General features: G+C 39.2%; 1 protein-coding gene across 2 annotated transcripts in view; it reads left to right on the top strand.

Moving 5' to 3' along the window:
• The window catches only part of LOC121644538 (low-density lipoprotein receptor-related protein 8-like), a 134,438-nt gene that overhangs the window by 25,636 nt on the left and 87,604 nt on the right, over positions 1 to 21,198 (top strand). For both annotated transcript variants that reach the window (XM_041992559.1, XM_041992560.1), the window contains exon 3: positions 11,507 to 11,629. In XM_041992559.1, the coding sequence (XP_041848493.1) occupies positions 11,507 to 11,629 (123 nt within the window). The remainder of the gene's footprint in view (positions 1 to 11,506; positions 11,630 to 21,198) is intronic.

Genomic DNA, 21,198 nt, shown 5'->3' on the forward strand with positions numbered 1-21,198 from the left:
TTGATTTGTTTTCTTTGAAACATATTTTGTTGCTTTTGTGGTTTGTTGCTCTAGTGAATGAGCTGTTGCATAGATGACACTATTTACTGGCATTTACCCACTAATTTCTGCTCTAGATATACAGTAGCAGGTTACATGGACTTGTGGTTTTAATTCAAACTAACTTGTGCACACTGGTCTATCACTACCAGGTGAGGTTAATAAGATCAATCATTTTAAATGCAATATCCCTGTGGAAAAACTTGGATTCATGTGGATCTTGGTTTGACATCCAATCCTGCTGAGCAGCAATGACGAATAAACACATCCCCATGGAAATGGTTTTCCCCGACAGCAGTGGCCTCCCCCTCACACACTGTAGGTCACAAAAGATTGGCAAATTGATCCTGAAGCTGCTTCACAGATATTCGAACTCACGCTTAAACATATGTTCTAACAAATCTGCACAATTCACATGGGTTGCATTTTCTGCTCTGAAAGTCTGGATTTCCAGATTAATCAGGGAGGAAAAGAATTTAAAAAATTGTATTCCTGGATCTTATCACAAAAGGGCCCATCCATCTGTCAAGCAGGATTAGTTTGATTTTGAAGCTCCCTAGTTTTCTGCTCTTTTCTGATGAAAGAAGGATTTGGGGCTGCATTGAGTGCAACTGCTGAAGTGCGCATGATCTGACCCTTGGCATGGATTTAGAAACAGCAGTAAGAGCGGTCTAAACCCTGTCTGCTCCTCTCACTGTCCACTATGACAAGATTGTTTTCCCTCCAAATAGCTTAATTTCAGAGAAAGCACAAATTATTTTTCCTCTCTGCTTGACCTTTCATCACAGTGTATATTTCTGTAGGAAAATCATTGACATGTTGTTGTAGTTAAAACAGAAAACAGTCGTTTGTACAACATTAACCTCTTTTCAGCCAATACACAACAATGAAGCACAGCAGTTCAGGTATAACATGACCCAACAGCTGCTGCAGGGATGTGCTTTTTTTATTTACTCTATCACAGCCTCCTATGAGGTTCCTACTGTCTGGTTCTAGTGATGTTTCTCTTGAAGCTGAGTCTTCCATATTTTACTGACACAGACTGTGGATTATTATCTGACTGCTGGAAATCACTTCAGAGGCTAGAGCCTCCGCCATCAGACACAACCGTGCAACCACTTGCACAACTATTGTTTTAAATCCATAATGAGATGCAAAATTCCTGACTGAATGTAGGTTAAACCTTCCTGTAGAAGTGGTAATTAAATACTGGGTGACATTACAGCTCTGTTGCATCACTGGTGCTTTTATAGAAAATCCACATTTAAGCTTTAAAGGAGGCACAACACATTCAAAAATAGGTTTATTGTCTAAGTCTCCTTCAATTTTCTGTGCTTTTATTTGTTGCCAAATTCAAATAGTAAATATTCATAAATGTGATATAAATATATTATCTTCACTGTTTTTGGACTCAATGCCTGACATCTCCCATCCACAAATTTAACAATAAAAAACTACTGATTAAATAAACATCGTCAAACTTTTTTGTGCTGGATTCAAATAAAAAATAAATAAATAATCGAGCTGCTATTGTGGGATTACACTTAACTAAGTATTGTCAGCTATTGTGGGTCAGTTCATTATCTGACAGCAGTCCTATTCACCAGCCTGCTATGAGTCAAAGGGTCTTACATTGTGTTCAGCACTTTTCTACATCACCAGCTTGACAAGGTTTTAATAACTTCCTCCCCTGTGTGTCATGTAGTGCTTGTCATATCTGGCCCTTATTTATTTCCATAATTAATCATCTACCACTTATGTGTAAGTACGGCAGTGAAGTCTGTGATTTGTGTAAAATGGATGTAATGTCCACAAATTCTCTTCAGCCTGTTATGTTTAAGTCAACTTAAATGTAGGACCTGGATGCTTTAGACATTATCTACTTTATTTAATGTGTGGAGCAGCTGGAAAAGGGTGGCATGTCCTCTCCGAGTTGGGAATGAGATCCTTCCCCAAATGGAGGAGTTAAAGTATCTCAGTATCTTGTGCAGAAGTGTGGGATGAAGGGAGTAGGAGATCAACAGGTGGATGGGTGCAGCACCCACACCGATGAAGACTTTGCATCCAGTCTGTCGTAGTGAAGAAGGACCTGAACCAAAAGTCTGAAGTTTTTGATTTACCGGTCGATCCACATTCCTGTGGTCACGAGCTGTGACTAATAAGATGAGATTACTGATAGAAGTGGCTGAAATGATTTTCCTCCCAGGATGTCTGGGTTCCCTTAGAAATCAGATGAGAAGCCTGGTCATCCTGGAGGGGCTAAGAGTAGAGCTGCTACTCCTCCACATTGAGAGGAGCCAGGTGATGTAGTAGGCTCAGGTAGTTGGTTGGGATGTCCTAGTGAGGTTTTGTAGTCGTGTCCCACCGGGAAGAGACCCTGTGGAAATCCTAGAACACACTGGAGAGACTACATTTCTTAGCTGATTTGGGAAAGCCTCGGGATCCCCCCAGAAGAACTGGAAGAAGTGGCTGAGGAGAGCGATATGCGGGTATCCCTGCTTCCTGACATTGGATCAGTGGTAAGAGATGGATGGATGGAATATAAAGTTGAGTTAGGGCTGGGTGATAAAACAGTCGCAAAATTAGATTGATCCATCTTGTCCTGTCTCTTTTCTGAGATCTCTTCAGCCAGTAAAAGTCAGTCTGATATTGACTCTTATTTCTTTCTCAGTTTTTTCTTTTATTTCTTCTATTCATCCAATAATGTCCTCTTGGGTTTCTTTGATGAATCACCCAAGATGCATGTTCAAAACAACCATTGTGTTGACAACCAGTTGCTGGCATGGGTTGTGGTGCCATAAAGCAAAACACAGCTGTGACGTGCTGCTCCAGGCAGGAACAAAAGTTGTGAAGTGCGGTTTCTCAGCCTCTGGATTCTGCAGGGTAACAACTGCTCCAGGAATGTTCATAATAAATGTCAGTGTGTAATCAAAATGAATGGGAATCACATAGTTTTAAGGTCAGAAACTTATGTAGTGTTGCTTTAACAAACTCTACAGCATGATAAAGATTGAGATCAAACAATATAGAAAAGAATATTGTGATAGTACTTTTTCCTCAAAGCTTTAGTTTGAGTAAAGCCAAAGTAAATATGTACTATGTGTTATTAACCACCAAGCATGGATTAATAAAATACTCATCATTAGATCTTTGCCTAATTTAAATACAACTCCATTGAGTCACCAAGTATTTATTTTAAGCTCCTACTTCTTTACGCCATATTATTTTTTGACCAGTAGTTTTATTCCATTTGTGAAAGAAAAAAAAATAACGAAAACAAATCCATGTACATATGAATCTGGTTGTTACAGGTAATCACGATGTGATGGACTGGCGACCTGTCCAGGGTGTACCCTGCCTCTCACCTGCTAAAATGCTGGGATAGGCTCCAGCTTACCTGCGGCCCGTAATGGACAGAGCGGTACAGATAATGAATGAATGAAGCTTTCCTTAGAGTGACCAGCATGCGTTATTCTGCTATATGCTGAGTCCTCTGTGGGTTTGCTTTCCCTTTAGTGTATATAAATAAAGGTGCAGTGTGTTGCAGCAAAGGTCTGAGGAGAATGTTGACATATGGCTATTAATCACCCATATTAAGCTTCTGTGAACCAGGAAACACGGGAGAAATCTGATGTAGCAGAAAGTCAGACACATGGAGATGACGTGTGTACGTGCATGTGCTGATATACGGAGCATGTAGCAGCGATGTGTATGACATCACTGCAGTAAAAGAAGAAACTGATGATTTACCCGAGCATGTGTTAAACCTCTGCAGTTAGCTTGTGTGTAAGCCGTATTCCCATATGGAGAAGTGAGCAGATGCAGTGTGTGTGTGTGTGTGTGTGTGTGTGTGTGTGTGGACCATTTAGGGGCTTGAGTATCTTCCTTAAGGGTACTTCAGCCATAAATGGTGGAGCTTGATGGCGTCACCTGTCGTTTTTGGAAACAAATGGGCAGCCTTCATGGCTGAAGCTTCTTTTTCAAATCTGTAAACCACAGCTGCCACAAAATGATCCCACTTCTCTTCCTCCTACATGTTTAATAAATCAGGAGATTAATATAGATGTGTTATTGCTTCATCCCAGATGTTGGTGCTGCGTCAGTTGTACCTCAGACTTTAAGGAAAATCTCTATGACTTGAACCAACTTCAACCCAGAATGTCCTCAGTATAAATCACTTCCAGACTTCCTCAAAGGGGCAAAGAGGCTCCGTTGGCTCAAGCTGCCCAAGCTCCTCCTCAAGGTGTTTGTGCCAATGTGACCTGACAGGAAGACAGAAATGATGTCTTTTAGGAGGCTGAGGGCTATAATTAGCTCAGTATGTGTCTTTGAGCAGTACACAAGGTTAGAGGAAATGCTGAACAGCATCACGTAGCCATGCTTACCTCTGACTTCCTGCATTCCTTGCGATGCAAGTGTGTCGACAGGCTTTATGACTGCAGTAATTTTGTCTTGTTGTAATTCATCCAGTATTTCTCCTGTCAGATACCATGAACTTTGTCAGAGACTTTCCTCGCTGATTCATTTTTAATTTCTGCCTCTTATTCTCTCACTAATTTAACCCTTTGACCTTTATCTATTTTTTTAGGCCTCCACTAAAAAATGGCCTACATATAATGAAATAAGTTTATTTCTGCAACTACAATGTCTATTTGAATATTTGTGGAGTCATAGTAAAGGGAAAATTTTTGAGAAGAGGTGTAAATATTAGTACATGCATTACTTGTGAAGAATGATTAAGATGGCACAAAGCACAAAAGGAAAATGTTTCAGGTTTGCCTACAACAAACACTTTCAGTATGAATATGAAAATCCCTTTGAAATTATGCAGCTTTAGCTTTAAACTTCTAATAAATCCTAATATGATATATAAACATCATCTCTGCAAAGGCCAACTGTGATTAAGGGACAGGTGAGATCTCCAAAGTGATATTTTGGTATTTTGGCTCCATCTGTTCTCAACATTTAAGAGTTATTGTGTTGTATTCATATTTATTTTACTTGGTTTTATTTGGTTTATTTAGTTATATTCCTGTAGAAATAGTTTATTCAGCCTATATTTTACTGATTGACCTCACAGTTCTTACTGTTGCTACCTCTTTTTCTTTATTTTCTACTCTGATCATTAATTCTAGCCATCCTTGTGGCTTACTGTGGATACCTCACTGTTTATGATGGTGTATGGATGTTTGCTCTACTGTCTCCCTCCATGGACAGTGACGTTTATTCTGATAATAAGAATCTACTTTTAGCTTCAGATTTTACACAAAGGCAAAATGTGCAGCAGAAAGGTTTAATCTGGAGATGTTTCTGCTCTGTGGTTTTTGGATCAATACTTGATCAGTGAGTGCTGAGCTCAAACTGTCTGGATTCTGTGTGACTGTTGGGTCCTGTGACTCGTGGCTAACTACAGAGACCTGACTGACGGGAGACAATACAAACTTCCTTCACTGGAGATGAGAACAGATCAAGTTGTTTACCCAGTCAAAGCTACAGCTGCACGGAGCTTCTGGTTGTGCAATAATCTCAGAAACATGAACGAAAACAGCAGAATTTCCTCATCAGTCTTTTTAAAGGGAACCTCAACACTCTAGCGAACCTAATTAAATTTTATAATTACTTGCAAAAACCAGTTTTGAGACCAGCTTGTCCCATGTTCAGTTGATGCCATGCTGTATTTTCCATGCTACCATGATATCCCATTAATTTTAGAATCATTTGCATGCTGGTTTAAGCCAACGGGATACAAAATGTTTCCTGCTTTGACAACACACCCCTACTTCATTTTGAGCTAATGAGGCAATCTGTCTTGTTCCCAGAAGGAAGCTCTCGTAAGCCTTACCTATAAACTACTCAAGGCCACCAAAACCAAAATCCATTTATTGTCTTGTTGTCACACTGAAATAAATGGAATCTGTTGAGATTATGATGATCTGATACTGAAAACCAGCTGAGTCAATATTTTGATGTGATTTTACAGCCATGCAAGCAGCTGTCAGAAGATGTTCTGAAAAGCACAGAGAAGCTTTTAGCTAGATATTAGTGTTAGACACACACACCAAATGACTATACTTATTTGCTGATGGTTATGATGGGATAATGTAGTGGCTCCCAGCCTTTGGTTTCCACCTCACTGAAGGGCCAGTAAAGATCACAAGGAGCAGCTTTTGGTCTTCAAAATTTTATTTTTGAACATGAACAAAATTGTGAAGCATTTTCTGTATTATCATAAGTTTGAATGAGGATTCAGATGCAAGTGTGCATTTTATAAAGCTTCAGGACAAACTCATATCGAAATATTGCAATTTATACGTGTGCAGACGACTCACTGCTGCATTATTCAACAGAATCATGACAGTCCAGACAGTGCAGCACCTGAAATCAAACGTAATGCAGAGCAAATAGGCTCTTACTGCGCAAACTGGGGTGCAAGGCTGGATTAAACTACTTCTACAAATAAAACATTCTCAGGACTCTCTGGATGCTTCTTTACACAAATTCAGCACATATTTACACACTGAAAAGCAGCCTAGGGATTAACAAATTTAAAGGATTCATGTTGGACATCTGTGGTTCTTGGCTTTGATGAGCTCGCTCACCTTCAAGCTGATTCAGTGTTAAAGAAATATTCCCAGTAAACACAAACAAAAATGGTTTTGGATACTGTTATACTGTACCAGGTACTTAAGAAAACTTCTGAACAATAAAAAAATAATCTGTAACCAGAAGTTTGTATTTCATTTAATTTCAAAATAATTTTTATTGATCTTAATACAATAAGAAATGTTTTAGAAAGGTATACAAATAAAGTTGAGGAAACTTGATCGTGGTTAGTGATATCAACGTTTTTTGTAGAAAAAAATGGACTTTTTGAGGGAAACAAGACTACTGGTACAATGCAGTAATTTATCCTAAAATGCTAAAGTTTCATGATCTGAAGTGAATTTAAAAGAAAAAGAAAGGAGAAAACTTTAAGCAGAGCAGACAAGAAACTGAAAAACGACATGGATTCGTGTTTAGAGGAGATTCTTTACAGGAGAATCACCAACATTTAAACCTCTGCCATGCTTCATTGAGACAGAACAAAAAGTGTGCACCAGTTATTGGAGCTATGATGCAACTGACCCAAAATGTAGTAGGAATGGAGCTGTGGGAGTTTTGACAGAGACCCAGCTGGTTTAATGCAATCAGGGCCACTATGAATTGGTCCTTGTCTGTCCCATAGTTATACCTGTCTGAACACTGCTAGTTCTGGAGCTTAGAGTTGTTAACAAGGTGAAAGGTTATTAAAGAAAAGGAGTAAAAATTAAAAGAGGAGGTCAAGACTGCAGACCCACCCAGCACATCACTGCCAAACCGACATCCACATTCCTGATATACATACAAACCTCAACCAAATGTAACAGCAAACCAACACATCCTTATGAATAGAGTTTAAGAAAGATAAAAAGGAGTTGAAGCAGAGAAATGTTGACAGCATCTCCCCCGCGGGGAGAAGGCTCCAGGTGGGGCTGCCAGAGCGTAGAGCTCCTTCTCATTGTACCTCTTCCAGGAGCGATAACATGGGTGGGTGAACTCCGCCTGTACACGGCCCTCATTCTGTTTGAGTCACATCCCATTTGTAAAGCTCATGATCAGTGACTCACAATGTGGAACTGCTGTTGTTGATTTTTTTCTTACTTGTCCTAAAGCCATCTTTGTGTACAAACCTACCATGAAGGGTCAAACAGAAAGACATAGTTTCTACATCTGTGTGTAAATGAGGACTTTGCTAGTTTTCCTGTCACACTGACTGAGTGAAACTGCTTTTTATTCATGATTATGCTTTCCATTAAGATTCCATAAAGCATATTTTACTGTGCATGTAACCTTCCATCATGGCTGCTGTTGCTCCCTCCCGCTCTTGATCTAATGGATTTCTTTCCTCTGATTCTCCATCCCACCCTTGAGCTCACTCCCTCCTATCAGCTTTACATTAGAAAACCTTCCCTTAATTAAAAAAGAAAGTTGTTTCAAGCAGATGGCATGAGCTGGGCTGGGTAGCTATTGCCAAGTGAACCACGACTTCTGTAGATCTTGACTGAGATGAGTGGAGATCAGCTGCATTGGGTAAGAAGCTCACTTTCTGAGAGAAACTACACGTCGAGGACACATTTGACCTGCAGGGGAACCATTACGGATCAGCTTGAGAGTTTCAAAGACTTCGTCATGCGATTAAATAAAGTCTAGAATGACGCACAGCAGCTCTTTTTAGGCTCTGAATTCTGCCCTTGCCTCTCTTTTTGTTAATCTCCTGGGAGTCAGACTAATTAACACAACATTAATACTGGTGCTTGGATTTGGATATTTTGGTAAAAGGTTATTTGGGAAGTTAAGATGTTCAACATGGTCTTGAATATAAATTAAAATGTGCTGGATCTTTGAGGATTATAAAGAAATATTTTATGAATCTAATTACTCTGTATCAGGAGGTGTGACACGTTTAAAGCTTTTGTGATGCCTCTGGGTCCCTCTGTGCATCTCTTACACTCCTTGTGCCAAAGCCACATGAAACCTGCATCTTATAACATAAACACACTGCTGATAAGTTTATATGGGAGGAGTGGATTAAAAAGATGCCACATTACCATCCGTCTTCACTTTTAAACAAAGGCACAGATTCCTGCTCTGACGTGGCATTTAATCCCCGCTACACCATTTATATAATGAAAAAAAAAACAGATGTTTTTGTTTCTTCAGTTTGAGAGATTTTTAGACAAATAGCTGCATTTTGCCAAAAATGTCTTAAAAGACTAATGAAATGCACATTAACTGATGAAATGCATGTCCTTACACACCCACCGTGAGACACTCCATATTTCGTTTTAATGACGTTATTGACTGTTATTAGTTTGACATTGGTGCTTTGACTCAGCAGATGTTTGAGAACGGCGCAGTTAAAGTAAGATTTAGAGTCAGACATGAGCACTTTCTAATAGAATTGCTTCTCTGAGGAAGGCTGTCCACTACTGTAATTGCAGGAATGCATTAAAACATGGGTCTCAAACTCCTGTCCTCTAGGGCCACTGTCTGGCAGGCTTTAGATGTTTCCCTGCTCCAAAACACCCCATTCAAATGAACGGTTCCAAAAGCTTGTTAAGTTCTCCACAATGACCCATCAGTTCAGGTCAGATGTGTTGGCACAAGGAAACATCTAAAACTTGCAGGACAGTGGCCCTAGAGCAGGGGTGTCAAACGTCGGTCCTGGAGGGCTAGTATCCTGCAGGTTTTCATTGTTTCCCTGATCTAACACACCTGATTGAAATTAGTGGGTTATTGTGAAGAAGATGACAAGAAGCTGTTGGATCCATTTGATTTTATTCGGGTGTGTTGGAGCAACGATATAACTAAAACCTGCAGGATAGCGGCCCTTGAGGACTGCATTTTGATACCCGTACCCAAGAGGATAGGAGTTTGATTAAAAAAAAAAAGACTTAAAACCACAGAGGTAATGTTCAGGTTACATGTATTATAAATATCAATGTAAATCTTACAAAGATGTCCAGCTGTCCAGCAAAACAAAATTCGACAACCTCTGTTTTGATACTGTATTGGTTTAAAGTACAGAATATGTAAACCTGCTGATACCAGATTGGAAACCTTTTTGCCTTCACAAATGCCTTTATTATTGGTGTCATACATTCAGAACTGCCTTACTGTTTTTGATGCTTAGATTCAACAAGGTGTTGGAAGCATTCCTGAGAGGTTTTGCTTCATGATATTGACATGACAGCATCACACAGTTGGTGTAGATCCATGATGAGAATCTCCCGTTCCACCACATCCTAAAGCTGCTCTACTGGACTGAGATCTGGTGACTGTGGAGGCCGTTGGAGTCCAGTGAACTCACCATGTTTAAGAAAGCAAGTGGAGATGATCTGAGCTTTGTGACATGGTGCATTATCCTGCAGGAAATAGCATCAGAAGATGCTCCACTGTGGTCATAAAGGGATGGACATGGTTAGTAACAATACTCTGATCTGAGCCTAACATGTTAATGTGGAGCAGAAATGGAGACTCATCAGACCAGCAATGTTTCTCCATCTTCTATTGTCCAGTGTTGGTGAGTCTGTGTGAATTGTAGCCTCAGCTTCCTGTTCTTAGCTGGCAGGAGGCACCCGGTGTGTCTTCTGCTGCTGTAGCCCATCTGCTTCAAGGCTGGACGTGTTGTGTGTTCAGAGATGCTGTTATAGTTGGAACCAGTGGTCATTTGACTACTGCTTGCCTTTCTACCATCTCAAACCAGTCTGCCCATTCTCCTTCGACATCAACAAGACATTCTGGTCTAGACATCTGCTGCTCTCTGGATATTTTCTCTTCTTCAGGCCATTCTCTGTAAACCCTAGGGATGGTTGTGTGTGAAAATCCCAGTAGATCAGCAAATTCTGAAGTACTCAGAACAACAACCATGACACGCTCAAAGTCACTTAAATCCTCTTTCTTCCTCATTCTGATGCTCAGTTTAAACTTCAGCAAGTCATCCTCACCATGTCTACATGACTAAATGTATTGAGTTGCTGCCATGTGATTGGCTGGTTTGATTTTTGTATAATCAAGTAAATTTGTGTTATGAAAATCGAGAACCACTTCAGGAAACTGAGAACTTTTCAGACCTTAAATACTTCAAAATTCACCCTTAAAATAATGTAGTTTGAGAAGTTTGAGCACAGCAAGATGTGACTTGGCATCTTGCGGTTTTCTTTCTTTTCTCACAGCCGCTCTGCAGAGCTTAATGCTCCCTGCACATCTCTAAATGTTATCTAATTTGAAGCATCAGAGATGAGATTGGGGCCAGCTTAGGAACAGTGGTGGCTGTATAACAACAGCAGACAACTCTGCTGAGAGCTTGTAGTCTGTGATTTATTAGTGTGTGCTACAGGTCCTGCTGGAGTAACAGGCTAAGGAAATTGATCGGCTCTGACCTCTGCCTATGTCTGCCTCTCTGGCTCAGCTGGCTGCCCCAGCACCGCAGGAAGTGTGTTTACTTTGTTCAAGGAGTTCTTGTGTTTTTTTGTGACTTTAAAAATAGAAAGTTAGTGAGAATTTGGAAGGTAGCTGTGATAATTTCCCTCTTGCTGCCTAAAGACATGATTTAGATTTAAAGTTCTTGGTACACTTGAAGCTGTAAACAAGTTTGGACGATGAAGTCTTTAATCTCCCTGAAATTGAGAGAGGAGACTGATTTTGGAGACCAGACAGTCAGAAGGAGGGGAGTTGGGAGGGAATCGGAACAATGAATAAGTCAAGACAGTAGGAGAAGAGGAGATCATTAGTAAAATGTGAAAAGTGAGAGTACTGGAGGGGGCTGCTCAGGACTAAAATGAGAAATGATGAAAAGATTCTCCTTGATGAAAGGGATGATTGCTGGGATTGGTGATGATTGGGGAGTCTTTAACGGTTTTATGTCTGTGCTTCTGTCTCCAAACAGCCAGGAAAACGTGTGCCCCTGCAGAGTTTGCCTGTCTAAATGGACAGTGTGTCCCAGGACGATGGCGATGTGACGGGGAACCAGAATGTCCGGATGGCTCTGATGAAGCCGAGGAGACCTGCAGTAAGTAACCTTGCCCCCTATCTGAAAGGATTTACCCAAAATAAATATATCTGTCATTAAAAAACTACAAGAGCTGTATGTAATGTTTCAATCTCAAAATAGAGCAGAGACAGGTGAGATTACTACAGAAGTGTCAGAATTGCTGTATGTGTTATTGTGCCAGAGTAAATTCACCTGGAACACAGTAGAAATTTAACATTTTTATGCCCACCTAAAGAAAAACACTATATTTAAAGTAAAAATAACCTTTGAATGATAACATAGCTACCCATTTCATCTAGGAATTGGTAAAGTAATATCTGATGAGTAACTGTGTAAAAGTATAAGCTAACAAAAGTTAACTTGAGCAGTTTTCAAGATGTTTTTAACAGGTTTGTCCAAGTGGATCCAACTAAATGTGCCCAAATGTGCCATTTGACCTTTCTCAGGTACCAGAGTGGAAAACTACTCATTGGTTGGCTTTCATGATTGATACTGACCAAACACACAGATTAACCATAGAAACAATAACATGCTAGAAAGTAACTCAAAGTTTGTGTACTGTACACCTGGTACCTTTTGTGTGTAATTTCAAACTGAGTCATAGGAGAACATGTTAGCAGTGTTCGAACTGGAATGAAACTTTTCACCATGAAGCAGAACAGATAAGAAGTATCGTTTTGTGACGCGTTTCTTTGCTAATCTTTAGCTGCTAGCTCGCAGAGTTTTTGTCCCTCAGTGGTGAGATAGACATCTTTATAATCAGTAGAGTCTCTAAATTCATGTCACATCTTGTTTGTGTGGATTGCTTGAAGTTGAGAAATTAGCAGAAGCTCTAAAGTGAACATGGGAATCCTGTTTTTGTTAAAGTTAATTGTTTTGTTTACATGGCAATGCTTAGCTGAGTTTCTCCTCATGTTGAGAAGCTACATGTAAGGATTACTGCTTCCTAGTGTGTGTGACATCTTCTGGACTGTAGGATCTCATCTGACTCTTGTAGAGATAACACTGGTGAGGGTGTTGTCATGGCTGTGGTCAGGGAGGCTTTATGAGCTTTATGTTGACTGAATTGTAGTGATCAAGTTTGAGCAATTAGTTGAGCTTCATTGGGGAGGTTCAAGTATAGGATCGTGATACTTAGATTTAATGAACCAATATAGATTGGTATAATTCATTAAGTGAGAACAGATGAAGGCCCTAATCCAATCTCAAATATTGGACTTGACCCTAATCTAGATTGGTGCTGGGGTCATTGAGTACACCTCAGCTCAAATGTGTGTTGTTTTGTGACATAGACAAAGATTTGTGACTGGACTTCTCTGAGAGATCTTGGTTTAGTTCTACTAATTTGATTAGACACCTACATTTTACTTTAAACTTTAAACACTTTGAAGGAAGCCGATAAGTTTCAGGGGACAGCGGTAAGGAAAAAGGGCATTGAGAAAATATACGTCATTGCTCTAGATGACCAGTCCATTACTGTAGTTGACAACAGGGATTTTAGTTGTTTTTGGAGCCTTTGAAGCCACAGTAATCTCTAACTGCTTTATACTACAAATCCAACTTTAGTTTAGTACAAAAAAAACTCACCAACACCTACGAGGTCTTTCATCTGATGTGACGGTTCTTGGCTTTCTTACATTTGGAGTTCTGATGTTTGCTCGATGTCACTGCACACTTTATTGATTTCTTGTTTGGCTAAAAGTACATGGTTCTGCATGCCCAGCAGTTTTGTGGATCTCATACAACAGAGCGTGTAAAGCCAATAAATGCTAAGTGTATTGAAGCAGACAAGCGGTGTGTCCATGTCATGATAAGGCAAGAAAAAAGAAAGGGAATTTTGGGAATGGGCTGACTCTGGTTGAGCATGAGGGACTTTTATCTCATGAGATAATATTTATTTCATACTTTCACCATAGACCTGTGCACATCTGGAAAATATCAGCATGGATATGAAAATGTCTGCAGATTTCAGTAGTTTTTAATGACTTTGTTTTTATAGTGTCATTTGTAGGTCTGTCATAAGACATTAATCGATGATCTGACAGCATTGATCCAAACTGAAAATATTAACCGAACATAGAGTAATCATTTACTTAGTTCTAACAATTAAAATATCTCAATTTAATGATGTGAATGCAAATATAAAAAGGAGTGATGCATAGGTATTCAGGTAATTTCAGCTTTATTTGTATAGAACTAAATCACAGCAGTCATCTCCGAACACTTTTGCAGACACAGTCCGATTCATTGTAATCTATTTATAAATATATTTGTGTTAATTATAGCCAGAGCTGTGTGGACTTGACCCTACACTGTTACTTTTGTCAGTAACTAATACTCAAATGCATTACTCTTTAAATTAAGTATCTCATTTACCGTTACCATATGTAGCGTTTGTCCGTCAGCTTAAAAAATCCTTTTCAGCCAGCAGCTTCTTCCTGTTTACAGCTACAACTACAAAAGTGAAGGTAGGTGCTCAGTCTTTCAGGGGGCGTCCCCCAGCAGTCTTATAGCAGCTTAACTAGAAGGGTGGTGAAGAGTCACCGACCCAGCCCTAACTATAAAACTAATTTTTATATAAGGTCTGAAGATTAACCTTAAAGGATGAAAGGGTGTCTGCTTCTTGACTCGAATCAAATGAAATTTTATTTCATTAAGTACTTTACATGCAGGAGTAGCACAAAGGGCCTTACATAATAAAGCAAAAACAAAGAGAAGTTTTTGTGTGTCTGTTTGTGGGCCAAACTTTGGAACAGGATGAGGGAAGAACGCAGGTGGTGTCCAAATATCCAAATATTTAAAGCAATATATAAAGAGATGATACTCGAACAGTACAGAAATGGTCTGGAATGAAGACGTAGTATATAGTATTTCTGTTATTATTATTATTATTATTATTATTATTATTATTATTATTATTATTATTATTATTATTATTATGTCAGAACTTCATCATTGTAATTTATTATTGTAAGCTTATAGATTATGTAAAATAATAAGGATAATGTTACTATATGGGTGTTATTATTATTATTATTGGATTGTTGTTAGCACGACTATTAATATTGTTTAGTTTAATGATAAAACTGTATTCTATAAGGGGATATTAACTGTACTGAATATTGTTATTAGCACTATTGTTTCTATAGGATTATGTAGATCCTGGTAGTGGTTGTGATGATGGTATAATATCTGAAGATTGTTGTAATTTATTGGGGTGGGATTATAAAAGCTTATGCTTCCACCCACTCCTTTTAAACTTTTTGTGTTTTCTTTTTTTTTTTTTTTTTGTCATATATTTTATATTTATTTTTGTTTTTATATTTGTCATTATGTTCAAATAAACTTTCTAATCTAAATCTAATCTAGGATGAAATTGAGCTACCAACAGCTTCATGACTCTTTAATGTATTTCTCTCATTATAAATCTGTTCATAAGGTTTGACAACTTCTTCTTGACTAATTCTGAGAGCTTTGAAATCATTTTATTGACACAAAAGTATAAAATCTTCATTTTAACTTCATCAATCTTTCCTTTTTTAATACCATATTTAAAGGGTTGCCTTCAAGTTTATTTGCAAGTATTTTTCTCCAACATGTCATCAGTAAATCCACAGGGGAGAAAAAAATCTGTGAAACATGTAGAGAAATAAGGATTTTTTTGGGGATACATATATTTTTTTTTATTGAGTTGTCTTATCTTAGGTGGAGCATTTGAGGCACATGTACTATTACTGATATCTGTTGCAACTTTCTACGGATGTTTCCATCTTTGTGTTGCGTCTTTAATTACCATCATGTCTACACTTGAATCGTTCTCGACTAGATTTACTGTAATAAGGTTTTCCTAGAATCCATGATCAGGTATATTTTCTTGTCTCGACTCTGGTAGCGTGGCCATCTCGCCAGCCTCAACTTACCCACACTTTTCACTAAGCCATGCTGTCTGGTGGTGAAAGCGAGAAAAGCTTTGATTATCTGTCTGCCAAGCTGGCTCGCTTTACGACAGTGTCAGTCTCACCCTCCCACACAAGCCTTGAGGGGTTTAGATGAGCTGACTTCAAAATCAAGCAGGGCCTCGAGTGTGTGAGATTTTAATTGTTTTCTTTCTTTATTACTAATTTTCTTTTTCTCCCTGGCGGCTTCAGACTCTCACGGGGTTACACAGAACTGAAAGCACTGCACTGATAAATACCATTATCATAAGTAATATACACACTCTCTAATATAGGTCAGTGTTCCACTATGTGGATGTGATTCACCATATCATGTAAAACAGATGATCGCTTTTGAAACTACATAAACACTCACAGGCTACTTTATCAGGTCCTCTTTGCTAGAACCGAGACCCCTTTTCCCTTCACTGTCTGCTTTCATTCTTGTTATCATAGATTAAACAAGGTGTTGGAAACCTTCCTCAGAGGTTTTCTCCATGTTGACATGACAGCATCACACAGTTGCTGCAGGTTTGTCGGCTGCATCCATGATGAGAATCTCCTGTTCCACCACATCGCAAAGCTGCTCTACTGGACTGAGATCTGGTGACTGTGGAGGCCGTTGGAGTCCAGTGAACTCATCGTCATGTTCTAGAAAGCAGGTGGAGATGATCTGAGCTTTGTGACATGGTGTATTATCCTGCTGGAAGTAGCATCAGAAGATGCTCCACTGTGGTCATGAAGGGATGGACATGGTCAGCAACAATACTCAGGTAGGCTGTGGTGGTTAAACCAGGCCATGTTGGTGCTAAAGTTTCCACCAAGAGGTCCCGGTCAGTATGCACTTTGTTGCAACGGAGAAAAATTGGGAAGGGTGCTATAACAACATTTTTGTGATCACCCTGTCAGGGTCCCGAGCTTGACACACTGCAATCCATTGAATGGTCAGATGAATCGTCACTTCCCGTGTGACTCAGCAACAAGAACAAAGCAGGAACAGTGCCATGTTAAAATAATCTGTGGATTTTTTTCTGTTTAAAGCCACATGCCAAGAAGAAAGGACACAAGCTGCTGGATGTCCACTATTCTCGTCTTTGTTTCTGTGCCATGTTTTTCTTCATTAGAATTGAAGAAAGCCGCTATGTGAAAGCGTGAAGCCCAGAGATGGTTGTGTGGATTCCTGTAGATGAGCAGTTTCTGAAAAAAACTCAGACCAGCTTGTCTGTTTTGGTTTTACCAACACAATAGTGATATTTCTCCAGGCCATTATATCCTCTGTGTGATACCAGACCATAAATATAACGTATAGATGTCGTAGAGTGATCAGTTTAACTCACGGGCTGCACAGTGATGTGGTAGTTAGCACCATTGCCTCACAGCAAGAATGTTCAAGATTTGCTGGTTCAAGCCTCAGCTGGAAGGGGTTCGAACAGTCTTTCTCTGTGGAGTTTGTATGGGTGCTCTCTCGAGGTACTTCAGGTTAATTGGTCACTCTAAATTCTCCCTAGGAGTGTGAGTGTCTCTCTGCGTTGGTCCTGTGATGGACTGGTGACCTGCCCAGGTGTACCCTGCCTCTTGCCTACTAATTGCTGGGATAGGCTCCAGCTTCTCCACAACCCTGAATTATAATAAGCAGTATAGAAAATGAATGGAATAATCACTTTAACTCAGACCATCCTCAAATCCAACAAGCCTATTGTGACAAGTCACACTTAAACGGACCAATCACAGCTAAGCAACATGTGAACCATTAAGGTGAGGCAGACTAGTTCAGCTTTAATACACAAAGTGATCTGTAAATACTATATTTCATTTTATTAAAGGTTTTAAATGGACCACACTTATCATTTCTTTTCTTCTCACCCCTTCACACTCATGTATTTATACAACAGTTTTCAGACATAACAGAGCAGCTTGATATTGTTTAATGATGCTGCTGCTGCTGCTGATGATGAAGCTGTTACATTCAAGGCTATCACTGTGGTTCCACCTACTATTATCGCACTTTGCATCTTTAAAGTTATCCTTGAAGCTAATGTAGGGGTGCATTTAAATGCATCAAACTAAACGGAAGATAAATGGAGGAAAATGAATCCTTCAGATTATATCCATTCAAGTTTTGTTATATTTTATTGGTCGTGGATGTGTGGGTTGGTTCGATGAATAATGTAACAGACTAGCAAAGCTCCTAATGTCACTCACAGAACACAAGGAGGAAAACATAAAGGGACCTTGGGAGGATAACACATTTATATTGGAAATCCAATTAAAGATAAATGAAGGGGGGGGTTTCATTTCTTGGCTGCAGAATAAAGAGAGATTCTGGTTGAGAAAGTCATTTATATGGAAATCCCTCGTTTTCAAACATTTGAAGTTTCTAAAGTTAAAAATCTTAATTTTTTTTTCTTGGCAATTAAATCAGTTAATTTTGGCACAGTTTGTTAGAAACATCTTGTTTTTAGCTGTAGATGGATTCTTCAGCTGATCTTTGATTGCTGTGTAGTAGGACCCCTAAATGTCAAGAGTAAGGCAGTGAAATGGTCTTAAGGCTGCTGCCCGATGGCGCTGTGATCTTGTATTCTGATGAGAAGAGTCAGATTACAGCTGCATCCCAAACAGAGGAATTACTAATGAGATGCACTTCATCACAGCTGTCTTTCTGTGTGAGTGAATCCAGCTGTGCCGTAATCACACCGAAGAGAAAAGTGAGAGAAGACAGACTCAAACATGGATCTTGTATTAATTTGTGCAGTATCTTAAGCTACAGCTACCAACATATTCTCCAATGGTTCTCATCACCCATCTCATTAGCCCCATTTCACTGGTAAATTACCTGTGTGCCAGTCAGCTGGCAGAATTATACGGCTATAATGAGAAGTTGACATCTGTCAGAAAGAAGAAAACTTTTATCTGCTTTATTTTTCTGATTAAACTGAAGAACAGAAGAAAAACACACCAGCATTGTGTTTATTAACCAAATTACTTTTAGAAATTAAGCTGTCAAGCTTCAGTTTAATCAGTTAGTTTTACTAAAGTATGAGATATTTTGATGTCCTAACAATGAGCAGAGAATTTCACACCTTATCCAGACCTCAAACTTCCAATCTGATAATATTAGAACCCACTAGTTATTATCTTCAGATTTCCACTGGGAGAGGAGAGGATCTGGCCACCAAAGATGAACCCCTGATCATTTCAGCTCCATAGCGCCTTTTTTTTTTAATCCAAGTACAGATTTTGTAAATAGAAGCTACATCAACCTGGACAAAATAGACAAGATTGGTCATTGTTTACACAGGGGGACAGCCAAGACAATCCTATGGAGTAAGGTAATTGTCAAATAAGACGCCTCTGTGTGTGTGTGGGTACAAAGTAAACGTTTGCATCCGTTTAGATCCTGTTTGACTTGCATTTAAATCTACCTTCATCTATGCTCCGTGACACTAAATTGTCGTCAAATCCCATAGTGTATGCTACGTACTGCTTATATGATGTACGGGCAGCATGCAGCATAATTCAGCGATTCTCTAGCTGTACAACACAGGTTACCGGAAACATTAATCTTGTGTACATTCATGCTCCTCCTGGACTCTTTCTTCTTCAGTGTCCAATGAACACAGATGTGCACTACACACACTCGCGCCTGCACGCGCTGCAGAGACATCTTGGACTTGATGTGCAGACATCTGTGCCGCATTCATTCTGCCTCAGTGATTGGAGGCCCAATTACACGCTGGAGTAGCATCACGCTGCCAAATGAGAATTCAAATACAGGCCACTTGGAGCAAGTTACTCACAAGCGCTGAAAAATGAATGAGTCTTTGGAGAAACATGTGGAGCACCAGATCTCATAGTTTTTGTATTAGATGAACGTGTAATTAAGGAGAAAGTGGGCTACTGCAGCCCGCTGTGCAGCAGCTTCTCTGCTCCCCTCGTCACTGTCCTAACACTTTTTTATAATTGTGAGAAAGTTGCTGAGTTGTACGTCGGTCTCTTCATTTTTAGGAACTGACAGGCATGAGAGAACCTCACAGTGCTTCTTCTACTTTGAGGAATCTTTCATAATGCAAGGACATAATCCTGAATTGGTGGCTATTTGAGAAATATGGACAATTCAGTCACTTATTGTTTTAAATCTAAAGCTTTGCGTCGTTTTTGTTGGTCTGTTTAAGGATTGTGTTCAGTAATCTATAGTGGAATAAAGATGTTTCTCTGAATAGTGTTGTTATTAAAGCTTCTTATATAAACTTCATAGATGATTAAAGTTCACACCCAGCTCTTGGATTTTATTGAATTTGTTTGCAAAGCACACACAGGGTGCTGCAGTTTCATCTTGTTAGTATTTCCTTTGGTTTGATATAAAGGGCAGTTTGGGATTTATGTGCAGAAGTAAAGATCTCTGCATTTACTAAGGGGCAATGCCAGCTAGATGAACAGGATGATAATCAAACAGGTGAGGTGGCTTACTTGAGTATTCATGTAGAAACGGTAAATGCTTCCATAAGGAAAAAGTAAAAGATTTTGCATGAAGCTGTACCACTCTGGTTGATACTCGTGTGCAGGTGAGACGGTGACCCAGTTTGTTGTCCCAGTGTTGTCAAAACATTAAGGTTTATTTGTTTCAGTGTAACTGCCATTAGGTGTAGTAAAGTTGACATATTTTCTTGTAATTAATCTACCTCCACAAAATTTTTTCTTGCTTTTATTTCTGCCCTAGCTTAAACAGGTTGTATTAGATTATTTAACTGTAAAGATTTAAACATCTGTCTTTTCCTTTTATAACCCTGGGAATATATTCATTTATCATTAATGAATCCGCACAGATGAACAGATAATTTATTTGACAGTGAATAAATTTTAGTATGATATAGTTACAGTTTGTGGACTCTTAGATCTTTATCACTCTGTTTGTAAAATGCATGCATGCACATTTAATGATTAGCTGCTTTTAAATTCTTGACGTATGTGCAAACGTAGGCCAAACACTTTAAGCATTAATGTCTGAGATTGAAATGGGTTGCAGAGCATCTAAACCTGAACTTCATTGTTTGGCAGCTCCTAAGGATTTAAGTTATAAACCAGTGCTACTTTTGCATCGTAATGACATGTTTTAACATACCTCACTAGTGAGAAACCTTAAGTGTAGATGTAAACAATGGAGGTACTCCCCCAACATGGCGGACACAGCCCAGATGACGTAAGTTCGGATCAGACCAGTGCTGCTGAATACATGACCTTCGCCTTGAGGGAGGTAATAAAAACTAATGCACTATTACATTAAGTGGCATATGGACATTTTTATCAACAAATACAAAAAAGAAGAGGAAAACTGTTAAGCAAAGACGTTAAATGCACCATTATATTGAGACCATCGCTCCTAAAACGTCTTCAGGTGTGCACAACATACCCACCCAGTTTGATCTGCCGGGATTTTCTACCAAACACACGAAACCTTAAACAGGCAACATATTACTGTGGTTTTGTTCAGCTGATGAACACTGCAGGGACCAGATTCACATGCAGTATTTAGTAATGCATCTCACGGTACATTACTTGCAAATGCACTTTTCTTTAAATAACCATTTACAGTGTGATGTCGTGTTCTGTGTGGCAGATCTATGATTCAAATTGGGAGACATTGTCACGCTAACC

This window comes from Melanotaenia boesemani, chromosome 8 (assembly GCF_017639745.1).
Source record: "Melanotaenia boesemani isolate fMelBoe1 chromosome 8, fMelBoe1.pri, whole genome shotgun sequence".
Taxonomy (NCBI): Eukaryota; Metazoa; Chordata; class Actinopteri; order Atheriniformes; family Melanotaeniidae; genus Melanotaenia; species Melanotaenia boesemani.